Raw genomic sequence first — 21,724 nt, forward strand, 5'->3', positions numbered from 1 at the left:
CTCGAGTAGCTCCAAATACTCGATGCGTCCGTCAAAATACGGACGGCTATACAAGCTTCTGTTTAATGCCGTTGTCGCTGGAATTTATATACATAATATTCTGATGATAAGTTTTTATTTAATGTTCGTTGGTTATTCGAGTGCTAATTTTTCTCGAAAAATAAGATCTTATAATATGGATATAATATGATATAAATATATTATTAAATATTGGTTAAACCTTTATATTATATTAATAGATAATTAATAATAACAACATATTTAATAAAAATATAATATTTTTACGAGTATAATGTGGGGATAAAACTGGGTTCGTAAGGTAGCCTTAGCCCAATTAATTGGTTCCGTTTTATTTATTACTAGTGTATACATATTCAGTCTATATATTACTCCGAAATAAAATCCTAACTTTACCCTTGGCTTGGCTCATACGTCGTGATGATTCAGTCCATTTAAACTTACCTGCACTGTCAAGAAAGTTTCTCCTTCAAATTTAAGAAACTCATCCGGTAATAATTTGTTAAAGATATTCATAAACTGACAGGTACTGAATTTACTTATTTTAAAATTAAAATTAACAAGAAACATCATAGTCAATCAAGTGAACCTTTTGAACCTTGTTCACTCCACGGAAAACAAACATGCTCACGTGCACCTTGTTTACGGGACTCAGCTGCCGCAATTCGGCGTAGTTTACCACACTGATCCAGCGTTCGTAAACAAACACCACGCGAAGCTTCAAAATTTGACAGTGGGGGAACAATGGTACCACTGGTTTTCGAGAAATTTTAATCTGAGACACGTGACAAGAAACATAAATACAAGAAGGCATCAGCAGGCACTGCATCTCTAGGGCATGGAAAAAATTCTAGGGTTAAGTGACCTCTGAAAAAGACTCTGTAGTTCAACTTAACAGGTACACTCGGGCAAAATTCACTCAGTCATTGGCTGCTGTCTTGTAAGACGTCCCAAAGCAGTAGACTGTGATGCGATACTCGATACTGCTTTGGTTATAAGGTTCATATTTGGCCCAGAGTCCTCCAGATTACAGTGAGCAAAGAGCAAAAGTAGCATTAAGATATAGGTATTTGAATTTTAACCTATTGCGAAGTGAACCCGCAAAACAGTCCCGTCTCTACACAGAGAACATTATTTTTTTGTACTATTGCAAAACCAGTTTCCAAGAAATAACTTGAAATACTGTAAATTTTAGCAACACATTGCTACAGTTATTTTTGAATAAATGATACATATTTTTGTAAAATAAAAACTGATTATTTCATGCCGGGTTTACGAAATTTGGCGCATGATTTTTCATTTTGATGATTTGTTTTATACGAGCATAATTTTTTTTCCAAACAACGGAAAAGATTTTTTGAATATTTATGAACTGGAATTTATTTTGTTTTATCAGGCTTATTATTGTGTACTGGAAAGCTGGTCAGGTAACGGTTTACAAAAATTAGAGTTTCAACTATTGGAGTGTACTGGGACAACACAAAGCATTAAATACCCCCGTAAAAAATCGATCCCAGAGTTACTGCGTAGGCCTACACTGTTTTGTAGTGACACAGTAGTGTATATCGTAGGGGCATGCATATTTCACGAAAAGATTCCGAGACTAGCTGAAAATTAAAACATTGTAGCATTGTCTGTGTCTCGTGATTGGGTGAGTTTCTTTCAGGTTCATATCGATTGTTACAAAACCAATCACGGTGAGCCAGTGCGGAAGCGGACACGTCCTGAGTGGCTCGGTCCAATAAAGGCAACGACTTCCCTCGCAGACGCCCGACAATCACAAGGAAGAAACCGCTGGTGTGAGTATAACTTGTTGCAGTCTGATATGCGTTTTGATTTATTCGCGAAAAATGCGTGCCCCTATATACGTAAATGTAAAAAATTATTTCTGTTACATTTACAACAAAAAAATTACACCGTGAGACACGTGACAAGAAGCGGACTGGAAGAAGGCGACGGTACAGTAAGACCGCGCGCCTCGTCGCCAGTGCGCACACTCACAGCTACAGTAAGACCGTGCGCCTCGTCGCCAGCGCGCACACTCACAGCTACAGCTTTGAATATATACACTGTATAGAAGTCGCCAGACCAGGTTAAAATTTCTAATACGGTTTGAGGTAGTTGGTTAATTCACCGCCGCAATCGCCACCATCTCTAGGGCATCGACTTGTGGTGGTCCCTAGCGGTCAAGTGCCGAACTCTTCCAACACCCCTTCCCCACCCTCCCTCAAACATGCGTTGTCCTCCACCCACCCTCTACCCCACCTCTCACCCCTAGAGTCTTGTGACGCACAAACTCCCGTTTAACGACGTTGAGCTGAAGTGAATGACGGGGGGGGGGGGGGGGGGTGCGGGGGAATGACAGCGGGCGACAGTGCTGCGCTCTAACGTGTAAATAACAACCCAAGACGATACAGGGCATTACGGCAGCGCCGTGGCAGCGGTGAAGTTCCCGAGCTGCTCATCATGCGCTCCTGAAAAAACGTCGAGTAAATCCTTTCCGCTCGCGACTTCTATACAGTATATATATATATTCAAAGGCTACATAGACTGTCTAAGGGTTTCCTTCCTTTTGTTTTGTTAACCCAGCGCTCTTAGCGGCCCCCTACTCCACTCAGCGCTGACCAGCAAATTGGATGCTCCCTCAGCCCTCCGGAGTTGTCATCACTTCTGGCGCCTACCCCGGTCTCCCGCCTCACACTGGGACTCCTCAATCACCCAGCGAACCCGCGGTCCGGTGGAGGCCTACCCAACCTCTTCCAGCTGTCCAGGCTGGTTACCGGAGCTGTCCTCGTCGCTCACAACGTCGGTACTTCAATGGGCTAGGGAACCCATTCAAAGGCTACAGTAAGACCGCGCGCCTCGTGGCCAGCACGCACACACACTCACAGCTACAGTAAGACCGCGCGCCTCGTGGCCAGCGCGCACACACACTCACAGCTACAGTAAGACCGCGCGCCTCGTGGCCAGCGCGCACACACACTCACAGCTACAGTAAGACCGCGCGCCTCGTGGCCAGCGCGCACACACACTCACAGCTACAGTAAGACCGCGCGCCTCGTGGCCAGCGCGCACACACACTCACAGCTACAGTAAGACCGCGCGCCTCGTGGCCAGCGCGCACACACACTCACAGCTACAGTAAGACCGCGCGCCTCGTGGCCAGCGCGCACACACACTCACAGCTACAGTAAGACCGCGCGCCTCGTGGCCAGCGCGCACACACACTCACAGCTACAGTAAGACCGCGCGCCTCGTGGCCAGCGCGCACACACACTCACAGCTACAGTAAGACCGCGCGCCTCGTGGCCAGCGCGCACACACACTCACAGCTACAGTAAGACCGCGCGCCTCGTGGCCAGCGCGCACACACACTCACAGCTACAGTAAGACCGCGCGCCTCGTGGCCAGCGCGCACACACACTCACAGCTACAGTAAGACCGCGCGCCTCGTGGCCAGCGCGCACACACACTCACAGCTACAGTAAGACCGCGCGCCTCGTGGCCAGCGCGCACACACACTCACAGCTACAGTAAGACCGCGCGCCTCGTGGCCAGCGCGCACACACACTCACAGCTACAGTAAGACCGCGCGCCTCGTGGCCAGCGCGCACACACACTCACAGCTACAGTAAGACCGCGCGCCTCGTGGCCAGCGCGCACACACACTCACAGCTACAGTAAGACCGCGCGCCTCGTGGCCAGCGCGCACACACACTCACAGCTACAGTAAGACCGCGCGCCTCGTGGCCAGCGCGCACACACACTCACAGCTACAGTAAGACCGCGCGCCTCGTGGCCAGCGCGCACACACACTCACAGCTACAGTAAGACCGCGCGCCTCGTGGCCAGCGCGCACACACACTCACAGCTACAGTAAGACCGCGCGCCTCGTGGCCAGCGCGCACACTCACTCACAGCTACAGTAAGACCGCGCGCCTCGTGGCCAGCGCGCACACACACTCACAGCTACAGTAAGACCGCGCGCCTCGTGGCCAGCGCGCACACACACTCACAGCTACAGTAAGACCGCGCGCCTCGTGGCCAGCGCGCACACACACTCACAGCTACAGTAAGACCGCGCGCCTCGTGGCCAGCGCGCACACACACTCACAGCTACAGTAAGACCGCGCGCCTCGTGGCCAGCGCGCACACACACTCACAGCTACAGTAAGACCGCGCGCCTCGTGGCCAGCGCGCACACACACTCACAGCTACAGTAAGACCGCGCGCCTCGTGGCCAGCGCGCACACACACTCACAGCTACAGTAAGACCGCGCGCGCGCACACACTCACCTCGGCGCTCTTGGACCGCTGGTCCGCCACCTGCACGGTGTCATCGGGCGGCAGGCGCCAGGAGTTCCTCTCGATGTTCACATTGGTGTGCATGCCGCCCCGCGCCCGCCACGGTCCTCACGCAGCCAGGCCTGCCAACAGCACGCACGACCCGCTTGAGTCTCGGGCCCTCAGGGTAGTCAGTTGATTTTACATTTTAAAATAATATAAAAAAATACTTAAATAATTAAAACTAAAATTGAAAAAAAAATAAAAAAAATACTACATTTGAAAATTCTACCTAACATTAAAAAAATAAAATTATAAAATACTAAAAAAATGAGTACATTTGAAAATTCTATCTAACATGAAAAAAATAAAATTATAAAATACTAAAAAGTTGACTATTATAAATCATACATAATATGAAATTTAAAAATATAAAGACTGAATTTAAAAATCAATTATAATAAAATATAAATATATATAAAGTTATGAATAGAAAATACACGTAGTATATAATATTCAATAAATATTTAATTAAAAATAACATAATATATTAGATCAACTCAATTCAAGAAAAATAAAATATATATAAAATACCCTCATACGAAAATTTAAAACAATAATTAATTCTAATTTAAAAAATATAAATATAGCCTAAATCTTAACAGTACAAATAAACTATAATAATAATAATAATGATTTAATTGTCGGTATTACGTAGAAATAATTCAACACTAATTTTTTCCCCATTTTTTAAAATCCAATATAGGCTATGTTTAAAAGTCACCATTCGTCTTCCAATATATTGCAAAACACTCCATACCACAGGTCTAGCCCTCCCCACTCATGCAAACTATCATATGGGCGTTCTTGTTATGGAATGTAAAAATTCGCGAGTTCAAAGACCTTCAGGATAGACTCCACGATCCTCTGCATACTCCGGAAAACGTCGCCTGTTCATTGGCTGCTGACTTGTGAGTAGAGACCGGAAAAATTCGCGATTTCAATGACCTATAGGATAGACTCCATGATACTTTATGCACACGAGAAAATTACACCTGCTCATTGGCTACTGACTCGTGACACCTGTTAACTGGGATGATCGTGGTTCGATACTTCTTTTGTTAAAGGTTTTTCATTGGCTGAGTATCATTCAGATAAACTGTGGCCCAATCACTGATGCAGTAAAAAGGCAAACGTTTTTGGATTCTAGTCTATCACGAAATGAATCAGCGAATTTTTTCGGTCTCTACTTGTGAGGCGTGTCTCAAACTGAGTAACTTGTGATTCGATAATTCTGTGATTGAAGGTCTCTCATTGGCTCAAGAGTCCTCCAGACTAACAGTGAACCAATAGCGATACCTTACATACTCGGGCAAATGCCACGTGCTCAGTGGCTAATAACTTGTGAGACCTTTCAACTGAGATGCTTCCGATTTGATAATTATTTGATTGAAGTGTTTTTTTTTTTTTTACTCCTTCAGTTAAACGGTAAGCCAATCGCAGAAGGAATATTAAGCACATCTTATTGCAGTCTAATGAGTGGTAAGATTTTTTTTCGCCTACAAATTTGTTAAAATACACGGACCTCTTTTTCCATCGAGAAAACATGAAAGCAGAACAAGAACATCGACACTAATTTTATTGGAAAATGAAAAAAAAAGATGTAATATATCTTCTGATAACAAATAAAAAGCAGAGTAGGTAATTACTTGCTAGAATTGTCGTAAATGTTTATTTCTATTAAAAAACTCGCCTGATTAAGTAATTTAACTGTTTAAACATATTTAATTTCTGTAATTAATAGTTTAATTTTGCGAGGAATATTAAAATGTAAATATGAAAAATAAAATATCCTAACGGGTATCGAACCGGAGCCCGCAGATTTTAAGCCCCTGCATGTTACCACTTCACCACGTCGCTGACTTAACAATTGAAAAAAAAAATTGGTTTTAATAGTATCTTTGTTAGATTGCAATTTGAACTGACAGTTGCGGCAAAGAAATTATTGCTATGTATTCAAATCCTACAAAGCTTCCAAATAAATTAAAAATCCTAAACTTCACCCAACGTTTAAAACGAAACAGTTTTTTTTTATTTTTTAATTATACCTTCTTTTATATGAAATTCCCATTTAATCCAATGTTAATGATGGGTTCAACTACTACTAGCGCCGTTAGTTCGCAGGCCGCCGCGAGCTTCACTAAGCCGACGAGACACGCCAAGACAAAGGGTAAGAAGTTGCCAGACCTGTCTATATGACCGTGGACTCAACAACATATCTGTTTGTATATGGTCAAATAAACACATACGTTTGAATCTAAGAAATAGTTTGTAGTACGAAAGATTTTGTCGATCCGACAAAATGGTTTTCTCGAGTGAACCATATATTTTAATACACATAAATTCTTTTCTTACATTAATTAAATTTTTATTTCACCACACACATAACCTAATATTTGTCTCAAACAACCATTTTTTCTCTGTGCACGTGTGATTTGTGCGTACACAGAAAAAAGTCTCTGTACTTTTACAAACTATCCCTTTGAAAACAAGTTGCCCAGAAATAGTTTGTAATACTACAAGCAAAATATTGTAACTGAGAACACCATATACATTTAGTTAATTTTGCATATTAAATAAATTTATAAAGATAATATTGGCAATGAGTATATATTTTATATTTTAATTGATGTTTTATTCAATTATCTTTTTTTCAAACCATGAAAAGATAGTCAAATATTCAATAATTTTGCTTTATTTTATTTTAGTATTCTTATTAATGTACCCAGTTCATAAGGGAAAGCTATTCAGGGAACGTTTCACAAATAACTTTAACTATTGGAGGTACTGGGACCACACAAAGCATAAATGGCCGGGTAAGTAAGTATCCAAACCCAGTATTACTGCAAACACTATTTTGTAGTGATACAGTTGTTATAATGTAAATGTGCAAATTTACATAAATCTTTAATTTTACATGAATTTCTCCATTCTATTTACAAAATAAAAGCATTATTTGGTTACGTAGGTCTTTTTTCACGCATAATGTGTGTGATAGATACAAAATAATTATGTAATGACCAAAAAACAATTTATAGCTATTTTTCTATTTCATATTTTTTTCGAAAAAATATAACTTCAATAAAATATAAAATTGTTATTATAAAAAGTTTTTTTTTTAGAAAAGGTAATTTTTAGATGAAAAAAACATTATTTTCTCGATTTTGAGCAGTACTGTAAAACATTTCCATGAATAATTACGGACATAGCTTTGATTAAATTGGAATTTTCGTGATAATTTTTTTGTTCATACTGATTCACAACAAAAAAAAAAGTTATTTATAAATTAACGTTTTAATGAAGATCGTCAAGACACTGTTTCTCAAAATACACGATTAGCTAGAGACCTGCAAAATCCGCGGATTCATTTCGTGATATACTACAATTCAAATAATTATACCTTAGCGCTGCTGGTTCACTGTTAATATGGAGTAATGAGGGCCAATTAGAGACCCTCGCTCAAAGAAGTGTCGAATCACAGACACTCGGTCGAGACGACTCACAAGTCAGCAGCCAATGAACAGGTGGCATTTGTCCGAGTGTGTAGAGTGTAGTAGAGTCTATCCTGGAGGTCACTGAACCCGCGAATTTCGCAGGTCTCTAACGATTATGTATATCACGCAGTGTGTGCAAATAATTTCCCCCTCGGAGTAAGGTATCCGGGTGTTTTCGGCTGGCCAATGAGCGGTCGGCTTCTCTCGGAGGTCGGCGGTGCGTCGGAGGAAGGAGGGGGGATCGAGAACCAATTTCCTTCGCGACGCCGCAACAGCGCTGCCGACGGCGGAGGAGGATTCGAACCACGAAACGCCGTCTCCTCTTTCGCCACGTCCCGCGAGCGACAAATTAATCTCCCCATGGTTCTGCAACGAAACTAGAGGCGTTGTCCGCGGCTTGCGAGAGTTCCTTCCAGACAACCGGAGGGTTAGGGTAAGTGAAAGGGGTGTGTTTGTGGTGGGGTAGTAGAGTGGGGTTAGTTTAAATGGCGGCGGTCGGGTTTTCGAGGGGTGACGGTTGGCGCGTGAAGGAATTCAATTCTAATTCAATTCGTCGCGGGGATGCAATAGGGGGGAGGGAAGGGGGGTATATTCGCGCAACCGCGTGGATGAGGGGAAGGAAGATGTTTGGAAAAGGGGTGGAGGAGGAGAAGGGTAGAGAAACGGCGTGCTATTGGAGCATTGCCCGTTGTTCCCTCCGACCCCCCGCCATCGTCGTCGTCGTCGAAGTCAAACCAAACAGCGCGAGACGTGATGAAACTTCAGTGACGTTTCCCTTCTCGTATAACACACCTCCTTCCCCCCCTTCCCAACACTCCTCTTCCTACCCCCCTCAGAAGGTCCCACCGACGCGACGCGGTGGCATTTTGACGCGTGATCAATCTCGCACCGACAGTTCTGAAGTTCGCTTCGGGGTCCCTGCGTCATCCCGAGTGACTGTCGCGCCGTGCTGTCTGTCGTTCACGTCCATTCGTTTTGACACGCGAAGAGTTCAACCCCTCCGCAAGCCCGCACGCACACACTGGCGCACTGAACCACGCTATGCTAGTCTATTTATTTATTTTATTTGCACCCAATAGATTCAATTTTTGAACAGTATGCTCACAGAATATAGGGCTTGTCAGTTTGATATACATTACAATAAGTAAATAACACTTAAAACTAGAGACCGGAAAAATTCGCGATTTCAATGACCTGTAGGATATACTCCATGATCCTCTATGCACGCGGGAAAATTACTTCTGCTCATTGGCTACTGACTCGTGACACCTGTTAACTGGGATGCTCGTGGTTCGATACTTCTTTTGTTAAAGGTTTTTCATTGGCCGAGTATCATTCAGATAAACTATGGCCCAATCACTGATGCGGTAAAAAAGCAAACGTATTTTGATTCTAACCTATCGCGAAATGAATCCGCGAATTTTTCCGGTCTCTATTAATAACGATAATTATACCGTTGGGAAAAAGATCCCAGGCTGGGTCCAACTTGAGTGAGTGTGCTATGGTTATTTGGATAAAACCATAGAAGAGCCAAACGTTAGAATTAAAATCTCTAGCTTTCAAATTTCGTGTGGTTTTAAGCAGCTAACGGACAGTTTACTCTCACTCGAACATGGATAGGTTCTATGACATCCAACCTGATAGCAGAAAATACTGTGAAATTATTTGGTCTTTATGTTGTTTTTTTTAAACAAATTGTCAGCAGCTTAGTAGCCAATAGTTAGAGGCATGCAAATTTCGTGAAAAGATTCCGAGACTAGCTGAAAGTTAAATCACTGTAACATCGTCTGTGTTCCGTGATTGGGTGAGTTTCTTTCGTCTACGTGTTGAGTGTTACAACACCAATCATAATAATTCAGTGCGGCAGCAAACGCGTCCTGAGTGGTCTCGGTCAAGCAAGGCAACGACTTTTCTCGCAGACGGCCGCCAATCACAAGGAAGAAACCGCTGGTGCGGGTATACCTTGTTGTAGTCTAATAGGCGTTCAGATTTTTTCGCGAAAAATGCCTGCCCCTACCAATAGTATATGTGTAGAGCAACGGAATTTTCGCACATTCATTTAGTCGCAAGTTATAATACAAACCTTCAAACCCTCGCACTGTGTTCATGATTGGACAGCAGTTATCTGGACACGCCCCTCTACGACTGTGAGCCAACGATGTCCAGCTAGGAGAGAAGTAAGCGAATCAGGTAGTGCCAAATAACAAGGATAGAAATGTTCTCGCTAAGAAATCCACCAATGGGAAAATAAACATGGGTCGAGCACACCTATAACTTTGAATTCTATCCTGAGGCCAGAGGAATCCGCGAAATTTCCGGGACTCTATATATGTGTGTTGATTTCACTGGACGGCTTGCAAGTGTGATCCAGTCTTGCAGACAGAACAGCCACAACTGCATAATTTGTTTAAGGTTCTGGGTTTGACGGCAACTACTTCCTGGGGAGGACAGGATCGCTGCCGACACGGGCTGCCTGGAGACACAGGGAAATGGATTCGCCATTTGAACGCGACTTGGAAGTGTTTGAGGAGGAGCTATACGGCGAGAGGATTAGGCATCCCATCCCTGCATCGCCGCCACACACACTCTCTCCCCTTTACCCGTGGTTGGCTCAAGAGGAATCCCATCATCCTGAAAGCATCATGAGTATAGCTTAGCCAAAGTCTGTCACGTCTCCGGGACACTTTCAGACGAACCAGAGAGCCTCGTGATCCGGCGGAAGTACACTCCGACTTACTAATAATTATAACTAGAGACCTGTAAAATTCGCGGATTCATTTCGCGATAGGATAGAGTTCAAATACTTTTGACATTATTTTGCTTCAGTGATTGGGCCACAGTTTATCTGAAGGACTCTGGGCCAATGAAAAATCTTTAACAGAAGAATTAGCGAATCACGATCATTCCAGTCAACAGGTGTTACGAGTCGGTAACCAATCAGCAGATGTAATTTGCACGAGTGCATAGAGGATCATAGAGTCTATCCTTTAGGGATTTGAAAACCGCGAATTTTACAGGTCTCTAATTATAACTAATAAAAAATTTTTCCCATTTTTTTACACTTTGTTAACAATATTCACTTAATTAACCAGGAAATTTAGCACTCGCGATAGCAAGCTTGTATGCGAGTGCATCTGGTTACTTCAAATTACATGCGGTATTTTGACGATTGTAAACATTTGTAAATGTATGATAACTGAGAAAATAAATATATAAAATATAAACTAAGAAACTTAACATTATTTATATAAAGATGAAAGTTAAAAAATAGCAATTTATTACAATTTTATATTATGTATGAACAAAAAAAACGTATAAATTATTATAAATTATAACATTGTCACATGAATAACTGAAAATATAATTAAATAAAAATTAGTATTTAAGTAAAGTACAGGTACAAAGTTATAACAATATATAAAACTTACTTAAATACTAAAGCCATCTCTTTGTAATGTGTGTACCTACGAATCGACAGTGCCCCTAACAGTCCGTGGATGCCACCCGCGCAACACAAGAGCGCGGGGGCTTTGAACGCCAAATATTAACATATTCTACCGCTCTACCGGGCTGGTACCGGAGAAGTATCGCCCGCCCTTCATCGGGGCGCGTCCCAAGAGACCAGCATCTGTCTCGGCGAGAGTCCTCGTCCTGCGACTGGAGCCAGTACAAGGGTCACCCCGCGCCACTGCCTCGGGCTCAGAATTATTGCTCAGTGAAGCGACCCCAAGCAGTCGTCGTCGCGACCGTCTGGCAGGGATCTCATCATCGCCAGCGCGGGCCTAAGAGCCGAGTACCAGAACCTGGCAAGGAACCCCCGAGGCCCGTGAAGGAGTCCCAGGAGTAGGGAGAGCGTGCCGACTCTGGAACATAGGCGAGGGGGGAGCGGGGTAATCCGGGGATTATCCCATTTTTTATGGTTTTTTACGCATTTTTTATGGTTTTTTATGTGCAAATCTCAAATTCGCAAATCTCAAATTCGCAAATCCGCAAATCTCAAATTCGCAAATCCGCAAATCCGCCATTTTGTATTTCTAGAAATTTCCACCAACTTCGAATCGTGACGTCATGATTCTGTGTCGTCTGCTGGAGGCCGCCATCTTGATTTCTTCTGGCCGCCATCTTGTTTCGTCTGCTGGAGGCCGCCATCTTGATTTCTTCTGGCCGCCATCTTGTTTCGTCTGCTGGAGGCCGCCATCTTGATTTTTCCTGGTCGCCATCTTGTTTCGGCTGCTGGAGGCCGCCATCTTGTGTGACGTCATATAGTTCTGTTGGTCGCCACCAGGTAGCAGCAGGTATTATTTTATTTTAACTAAAATATTTTCAGTGCCGAGGCTGGGATTCGATCCATGGGACGTGAAAACGTCCAGGATGTCGTGGTTACGAGGCGGATGCCTTGACCACTAGACCACGAGACCAATTGGAATATGGTGGAATAAATAATCTATATATGCTACGTACTGATGGCAAGTTTATGATAAATGGGGGAGGGTGTTTTTGCCTTCCTTAATGCATACCTAAGGCGCCACATTTGAAATTAAAATTATTATACAGCCGCCATCTTTAATTCCAGCACAGACTACCAGATGGCGCCAAATTCAAAAATTAGTTGCCAGAGGCGCCGTCATCTTGGTTCTCAAGTTGGCTGGTAGATGTCGCTAGTATCGCGCGCCAAATTCAAAAATTAGTTGTCAGAGGCACCGCCATCTTGGTTCTCAAGTTGGCTGGTAGATGTCGCTAGTATCGCGCGGCAAATTCAAAAATGAGTTGCCAGAGGCGCCGCCATCTTGATTCTCAAGTTGGCTACCAGAGTGTGCCACTGTCGCCATCTTAATTCATATTTCAGATGCCAGGGCACAGCACCATTCGATAGATCGAATGCTAATCGATATATTTACTTTTATTTCATATTTCTGCTGCCAGGACGCAGCACCATTCGATAGGTCGAATGCTAATAGATATATTTACTTTTATTTCATATTTCAGCTGCCAGGGCACAGCACCATTCGATAGATCGAATGCTAATCGATATATTTACTTATATTTCAGCTGCCAGGGCGCAGCACCATTCGATAGGTCGAATGCTAATCGATATATTTAGTAACAAGTGTTGCTACCAGAGGGCGCGATATTTAAATTTAAAAAAATATTACAACCTTTAAACAATTCTCCGCCATATTGGATTCAACAGCCCCACCATCTTGGAAGCACATGATACACCCAAGGACTCGTTCCAATACATGCACAGAGTGCACCGAAAAGATTGTTCCCTTACATGCACAGAGTGCACCATATTGAATGATCATGATATGTGTTCCTTTATATGCATCAGAAGCAGGCATAAGAAATATTTTCTTATAGGCATACTTTAGTGTTAGCTTTCCTGTAATGCATTTAATAATAGTGTAAGCTCATTATTATTATTTAGTGATAGTGAATTTATAACTATGATGTGTAGTCTCATTCTCTTCATCTCGACGTGGCGGAAGATTCTCTGGAGTGTAAGCTGAAAAAAAATAAATAAATAAAAACTTGTGTTTGAATTTATAGTGGTATGCTGCTTTCCACATCACCTTAGAGACTATGTCTCAGGAGGTACAGCATTAGATGCGTTAACTCCTTTTTTTTATACATGGCGAGTTTCCCCGAGAGGCCTATTTTCCATGTTTAACAAGGGCGCAAGCATTATGCTTCACTGTCACTCTCTCCGAAGCCGCTGTCCACTCCATCATCTGGCTCCACTTGCTCTTGAGCCTCCATTACAGCTTCAAAGCATGCTATAATACCGTTGTAAAGGTATGTTAGAAACTCGTATTCCTCTGGAAATGCAGCGAACAAATTGATCGCGGAGACCTCTAGATGGTGTACTATCGCATCTATATTCATGCCGATGCAAGCATGAAGCGCATATTCAATGCAATCGCGCATTTCCTCAAAAGCAGCCATGTTCATTATGGAATTGTCAGAGACAGAATGAAGACTATAGTTGACCTGGTCTTGACGGAAAGATGACATGCAACCCCGATGTCGCGCTACACATTCCAATGAGGCGCCCAGCGCGGGCTGACGTCACAGCTTGTTGATCCCAAGCTGCAGAGTGCTGGGTCGTGTTCAGGAAGTAGTCCACACATTATAAATACATTGCAGGAATAGAATCTCAACAACAGCCCACACAAACGATTCCATAGAATATGCTTCGATTGAGAACAAGCAATAAGGTAAAATAAAATGTGTATATGTAATCTTAAACTCCCATATCCTTTCTCTTTACCCATGTCCTCACAGTATCGGGAAACCCCTTCCAAGACACCTGGAATCTTTCACCACGCTTTCGATGAATTTTATTTACCAAGTATGTATCGGGGTATTTTGTAATTTGAATTTCTGAAGCATAAAAAACACCTTGTATTTCATTTCCATCCATATCACTCAAGTTATACACACGCGGAAAGCTGGACTTCATAGCTGTTACTTTAAACACTTCGTGAGACCAATTCGGTGTAAACCCCTTTTCAAAAACTCCTTGTTTCGTGACACGCGTACATGATCCCCCACACGAGCCTTAGGTTTTCTAGGGTCTATTGTCTTTACATATTTGTAAACACTTTGTAGCAGAGAGTCATCCTTCACTTGATTCGGAGCCATGCCAATGGTGCGGTGGAATCTGTTATTGTAGACACGTAGAACTTGTGGTAAAATTTTAAGCCACTTATAATTTCCTTGAGCTGAAAACTCGCGAAAAAGCAGCGATTTTAGAGATCTATTAAACCGCTCTACCACACTTGCTTTAATCTCACTGTGAGTGGAATAATGATTAATATTTTTTCTTTTCATAAGAGCTCTGAAAGTTGAGTTATAAAATTCTGTTCCCGCATCACTTTGAATACTTTTAAAACTTCCTGCTTCTTTCAAAATACTTCTCATGGCAGCAGTAACCATCACACCTGTCTTTTGTTTAACTGGAACTGCATAAGCACGTTTGCTGTACACATCTATGGCAGTCAGGATGTACTTGTAACCACTGTTCACTTTACTGTATGGTATCATTTCTACCAAATCAATCTGTAGTAAATCATGGAGTCCATATGTTAAAACCTTTCTGCGAGGAAATATAATATGTTTGCCTCGGTGAAGCTCGTATGCAATCCCACGCTGTGCGTCGCTCATTTTGCAATGTATCCTGATTCTTGTAACTCTTCAAGTATCGAAAGGATTTCGTTATTGTGTCCGGTGTGGCCAGAAGCCTGCGAGGCCATTAACAACCTGAGTCGATCTACTATCTCATTCGGATCATTCCAATAAATGAACTCTCGTTTACGACCTAAATCCAATGTTTTATGTAACAATCCACTTCCTCGTTGCTGCGAACCAATATGTGGAAACAGTTGCTTAATGATATCAAATTTCGCATGTGACGTGCTTTTATAGAGATTTGTTGCAGGATCATTCTTTTTAAAATAAGCATTTGTAAGCTCTAGTAGATTACCATATTGTTTAAGGGCCGATTCCGAGTACGTATGCGGCTCTCTGCGAAATAAAAGTTCAAATAAACCAGGAGCAGGTTGTATCAGTTCATCTTTAACGCGAATCATATTGTTATCGTGAAAAAATACTTCCGTGTCCCCTAAAAACCAGCGGTTATGTCGTTTAGATACACCATAGGTTCCATCACCAGAGCGAAGGTTGTAGCTCTGCAAATAAGACTGCACTCCACCTAAAGAATCATCATATGGAACACTGTGATGTTTTAAAGGAATAGCGTTCGAGTCATCACTGTCGCTTGATTCTAAATATTGTTTCACAGTAGCTTCTTCCGCAGAATCCTGCTTCACAGTATCGATAGACTGTGCGAGCGATGTAGTAGGTCCAAGTTTATCCAAACGCGAATTAACAGACTTGAATATTTCTTCATTAATTGCATCCCTCTCCAAACGAGCTCGTTTGGCAAGTAGATACTTTGCACGAACATTTTCTATGACGCGCTCCAACTTACTAGCCTCAAGAGACATGACTGCAGAGTTAGCGATAGCATATCACCCTTTTATATACAACTAGCATCAATACGTGAGTGATCTAGGCATGTATAGAGCTTGATGGTTTTGGAGGTGCTGGTTTTGGAGGTGCTGGTTTTGGAGGTGTTGGTTTTGGAGGTGCTGGTTTTGAAGATGCTGTTTTTGCAGGTGCTGGTTTTGGAGGTGAAGGTTTCTTAGACAACACACCGCGAGAATATTCATCAGGAGTAATCGTCAAAACACCAACAGTGCGATTCATTTGTGAAAGCTGTTGTACAATTCCAGCATTAATTTTCAATACCATCTCAACCATGTTAGCATTTAGTGCATCATTTAGTTCCTCTATAAATGTTTGTGCGAATAAATCTAACCTGCTCTCCAACGAGGTGCACATATCACCCAACTTTGTCGACACAGCTGAAAGACTTTCATTTAATTGAGCAATTAAATGCTGTTCTTTAGCCTCCATATTGCGCAAGAACTCCATAATCCCCACTTGCACATCTCTTGTTACAGTAAGTGATCTGTTGATATCTGTAACTTGTCGTGTCATACCATCAGTCATCGAATGCAAAGCATGTGTAAAAGCCCCGCTTACTGCGTCAACATACTTCTTATTAGCAGCATCACCATCTTGTTTAGGATCACCAACTCTCTTCAAATGTTTCCAGCTTAAGTCGCAGTCCCCTTCACGAGTAAACGTCATGCATGAGTCGTGCGATCGTTTAAGTCCACCACCACCGAACTTTGACATCATGATTCATGAACCTATCACAATAAACTGATCAAAACCACATCTGTAACGCCCTTTATGTAGAGGAAAATCTTTAGCTATCACAATGAAACCATGCTCATTAGGACTGTTCCAACAGTGACCGCAAAGAGTTTTAAATCTCTCAAAGCTCATATCTGTACCGACATGGTCGGAAAACACATGTTTTAGATTAAGATCGTCCATTTTAAACAAAATTATTAGATTACAATTATCTCGCACTAATTGCTTTCGGGTTTGGGTATAAGTTTGTACCAAGTAGAAACAGTCGATCTTGTGGTGTCGCCCCATAGAATAATACTTTTGAACAATGCTTTGTTTATCACAAGCAACATCATCGAAGATTAGCACAGAGTTGGGGAGGGCTTGACTGGGGTCTAAAACATCAGCATTTTCTCGAAATTTAAAAAATTTCACTCCCCCGACATTTTCCAGCACATGGGCTAAACGTTGATATTTTGGTTGTTCTAGGGACTTGCTATATAAATACACATTCTCAAAACGTATCCCATTGGGGTGTTCTAGAAGTGAAAGAATAAGACAAGTTTTGCCAGAATTCGAAGGACCTGACACTATACACCGTATGGTATTTGGTAACAGAGATCCATGACGTTCTTCAGTTTTACTAAACACATCATCATCAATTAGTGAAATTGGTAAAGCGAGCTGTTGTTGAACAACCTCCATTCTTAATACTAAACCTAAACACTATAAAACAGTCATCCTTATAGTGAAACCACTCAGTGTCTTGATATGTCTTGTATGAGACGGAAGAGAGGTTCAGGCTTAGTTAATTCTGTTATAAATAAGCTACCATTCGAGGCACATCTTCCGGGCTACAATTTCTGTGGACCTGGCACGAGACTAGCCGAGACACTAGCAAGAGGTGATCGTGGTGTGAATGCACTAGACGAGGCGTGTCGTCTTCACGATATTGCGTATGCGAATAGTAATAACTTGGCTGAAAGACATAAAGCGGATAAAATATTAGCTGACACGGCCGAGAAGATTAGAAAGTCTCCCGAAACTAAATTTGGACAGAGAGTATCCGCGTGGACCGTTAACAAGATTATGAGAGTGAAACGTAAGCTTGGTGCAGGTTTAAGATTTTCATCATCATCAAAGAAGAGAAACCGTAAATCTGTCAGGAAAGCCCTGGGGAAGAAGGGTGGTCTATTACCATTTATATTTCCAGCACTCGCTGCATTAGGCAGCTTAATTGGTGGAGCTGCGGGTGTTGCTAAAACTGTTTCCGATGTCCGGAGTCAGGCACGTATGCAAGCGATAGCACATGCAGCAAAAAACGGTTCAGGACTTTATCTACGCCCCTACCCACAGTCGGGTGGTGGGGGAAAGCGAAGAGGAAGAAGAAGAAAGAAAAATCGCGGGAGCAGGAAGCGATAATCAAAAACTTACCAAAGCGAGCTCTTACAAACCTCGAGTTAATGAAGGCGATAAAAGAATTGAAAATACCATACTTTAGACAAATATACATGCGCGATTCGCTACCTAAGAAACCATTGCGTAATGAAAGTGCTATTTTGAATCTAGACTCATCCAAAAGACCGGGAACGCATTGGACTGCTTATGTCAAGACCGGTCCTAACGTTGAATATTACGATAGCTTCGGAGACTTGCCTCCACCAGTGGAACTGATACGATATTTAAACAAGTGCAACATAACCTATAATTATGACAGACAACAAAAGTTGCATTCATGGAATTGCGGTCACTTATGCTTAAGATTTTTAGTATCAATATATAAGAAGCATTAGTGTTATCATAAGCCACATATGCGACAGAGTGTTTATAGAGAGACCACACACAACGCGAGACGCAGTGTAAACTAGACAAAATGTCAATAACATTAATTTTAACTGGGAAGAGCTCGATTATGAGAACCTACTACTTCCCTCCCTTGCAATTGGATGGAGAGTGGACAATGGCATTGATCGATCTGACAACATATAACTCGATACCGAACATTGATGAAAATAATCAAGTTTTTCGATACATCGCAAACAATGAACATCATGAAATGAAATTACCAACAGGTGCATATGAAATAAGTGACATGGAAGCTTACATAAAACAGAACCTACCTGCAGATTCAACATTTCTATTACGAGGCAACCCCAACACCTTACAGTGCATAATGTTCAGCAACAATATACATGTGGATTTTAGTGGAAAAAATACATTAGGTGAAATGCTTGGATTTTCTTCTCAAGTATACAAAGCAGGTGAGCTGCATGAATCGACAAATCCTGTAAATATATTCCCCGTGAATGTTATACGAATTACAAGCAATGCTGTGGGACACACATACTTGAATGGTAAATTAAACAATACTATTCATGAATTTTCCCCCATAGTACCTCCGGGATATAAGATAAATGAACGACCTACCACGCTCATTTATGTCCCAGTTACCGTTCAATCGATATAGGAGCTCGACATTCAAATAGTCGATCAGGAAGGACACTTAGTTAACCTAAGAAAGGAAGAAATAACTCTAAGACTGCATTTGAAAAAACAATGGGAGTGAAATATTTTTCTAAGCATAAATGGAGCGGTTCAGGTGTGTCCTTATCCAGTAGACGACGAGACATCAAGCGGCTAACATCTGTTAACGTGAGATTCCTTAAAAAACTTGGATTTAGAGTTTATCCTCATGGAGAACACCGTTCTTGAAGTCGAGCAAGCACCACAATTTGAGGATTCTATTTCAAAAACTGAACTGCATATTTACAAACCATACTTAAATGGACCCTATGCCCCCAACTCTGAAATCCGTATAGTGATTCAAAATCATGATGCATACACAAACATCTCAAAATCCTTTTTGCGTATACGTGGAAAACTCGTAAAGGCAGACGGACGGAAACTGGACCATGCAAAGATTATAAACAATGGTGTATTACATATGATCAATCGGATAGGATTTGAACTGAACGGCGTTCTTATAGACCAGACCAGATCACTAGGAGTGGTATCTACAGTGAAGAATTATCTTTCACGAACTCGTGATGAATACGCCATCAGCAAAATGGAGGGATGGTGTCTCGAGGAAAACTATAGCTTGCCTCTAACAGCCGATGGTGTTTTCGAAATCTGTGTTCCGCTAAGCCATCTCCTCGGCTTTGCTGAGGATTATCACCGTATACTTCTAAACTCCAAACAAGAGTTAATTATAGTTTTAGAAAATACGTACATTAACTCGATCGTAGATGCGAGTGCGCAGCCTCAAGCAGTTAATTTAACCATAAACTCTATCGATTGGGCCGTACCACACATCCAAGTGTCTCCAGCGGAACGCACGCGACTGCTTAAGCTTGTGGAGAAAAGCAGAAATATAGATATAGCATTTAGATCTTGGTCTGTTGAAACATATCCCAGCATGCCACAAGCACAAAATGTCAGCTGGTCAGTAAAGACAAGCTTCTCGATGGAAAAACCACGATACATAATAGTCGGCTTTCAATCGGCTAAACATAATGTAATGGCTGCCGATAAATCGAGGTTTGACCACTGCAACATAAAGAATATAAAACTATTCTTGAATTCAGAAAGTTATCCATACACGGATTTGGACATAAACTTCGACAATGGATTTTACTTAATCGCATATGATATGTATTCAAATTTTCAAGAGTCTTACTATGGAAAGCAGAATGCACCTTTGCTTGACCCTCATCAGTTTAAGGAACTGGCTACGTTATTCATGTTTGATGTAAGCCGTCAAGCTGAGAAAATACCTTCGAATATCATAGATTGCAAGTTGGAGATCACAAGCTCAGACAACCTACCGATCTTAACACAAGCATTTGCAATAATATTGCACGACAGACTTGTCTCCTATAATCCACGAGACAAAGCTGTTAAAATACTGAGTTAAGCATAGTAGAGGCTCAGTCGTGTCTCAGCCACCATGAAGTATGTTAATCTGCAAGGATTTTTCTCTCAGTATGGCTTTATTACCAAGGAACTTAGCATCGCTGACTCTGAGGGGAACATAATTACGCGAACATTCAAACCGCCGTTTGAGTGGAGAGACATTAGTCGTAAATACAGGAGAAGTAATGCGTGGCTCACTAAAAATTTTCATAGTTTAAAATGGGAACACGGATTGTTTCCCTACAACAGTCTTTCCACCATCTTGACAACTCACTTGAGTGGAACTGTAATAGTTGCTGGAAGCGAACAGAAAAGATGGTTGGGTAAACACTGTCTCAAACACATGCACATAGTGGATGCACAAGAGGAATATGGCTGCCCGGCTTTCAAAAAATTAGACATAATGTATGCTCAAAATCGTGACAGCATAAGACCTGTATCGTCTCGCCGTAATGTCGCATTGCTTAGGGCTTGGATGCTAGAACACAGCGATCCTGGAATGTTGGATGACGCGCTCGAAATGGAATCAACAACAAGCGAAGCAACGGTAAACATGTCTGGACTGGAGGCGCTATAAATTGAGGTCATCGTCCCGGGGTACGACAGTCAGCGTACAGTTCGCGGTCGTGCGGGCGTAGACTCACTATATATTCAAGAAAAATGACGTTCGATCCATCGGCACGCTACGCAGACGTGTCACCCGGCTTTCGTCGTGTGGCATACCTTACCGGAGATGGAGAGTTCCACCTCATAGTCTGCAACTTCAATCATCACTGGAGCACCGATTGCGATCTGGAGGCTCTGGACTTTATTGAGACGCCCTGCAATCAGGTAGATTGTGTTGTGCACTACTTGAGACCCGACAGTAAATTTCCTACTACCTTAGAAGAACTTAAGGCAGCAGCCGCTACTGAAACTATAACCTCAGAACCAGATTATTCTGCAGTAAGGTGTGATTTGAGACGCAGCACGAACCCAGAGACAGTTGTGCATTGGGAGGAGCAGTGTGATGGTTATGTTCACAACACAACTTATGAAAACAGTGTTTGCTACGAGACATGTAGTTTCCTTCAGTGTAAACTTTATCGATTCACCCCATTCGCTTAAGTTTGAGAGCTAAGACAATACCTATGTCAGTCATGTTATCACCGCGATTCCATGATATAACTCAAAGCCAAGAAGATGCC

General features: G+C 42.3%; 1 protein-coding gene across 2 annotated transcripts in view; it reads right to left on the bottom strand.

The window, feature by feature from the left end:
• LOC134539147 (inactive dipeptidyl peptidase 10) overlaps positions 1–21,724 on the bottom strand; it is a 266,724-nt gene that overhangs the window by 122,487 nt on the left and 122,513 nt on the right. For both annotated transcript variants that reach the window (XM_063380902.1, XM_063380903.1), the window contains one exon: positions 4,315–4,445. In XM_063380902.1, coding sequence (XP_063236972.1) covers positions 4,315–4,407 — 93 coding nt within the window. In that variant the 5' untranslated portion in view covers positions 4,408–4,445. The remainder of the gene's footprint in view (positions 1–4,314; positions 4,446–21,724) is intronic.

This window comes from Bacillus rossius, chromosome 14 (assembly GCF_032445375.1).
Source record: "Bacillus rossius redtenbacheri isolate Brsri chromosome 14, Brsri_v3, whole genome shotgun sequence".
Lineage (NCBI taxonomy): Eukaryota > Metazoa > Arthropoda > Insecta > Phasmatodea > Bacillidae > Bacillus > Bacillus rossius.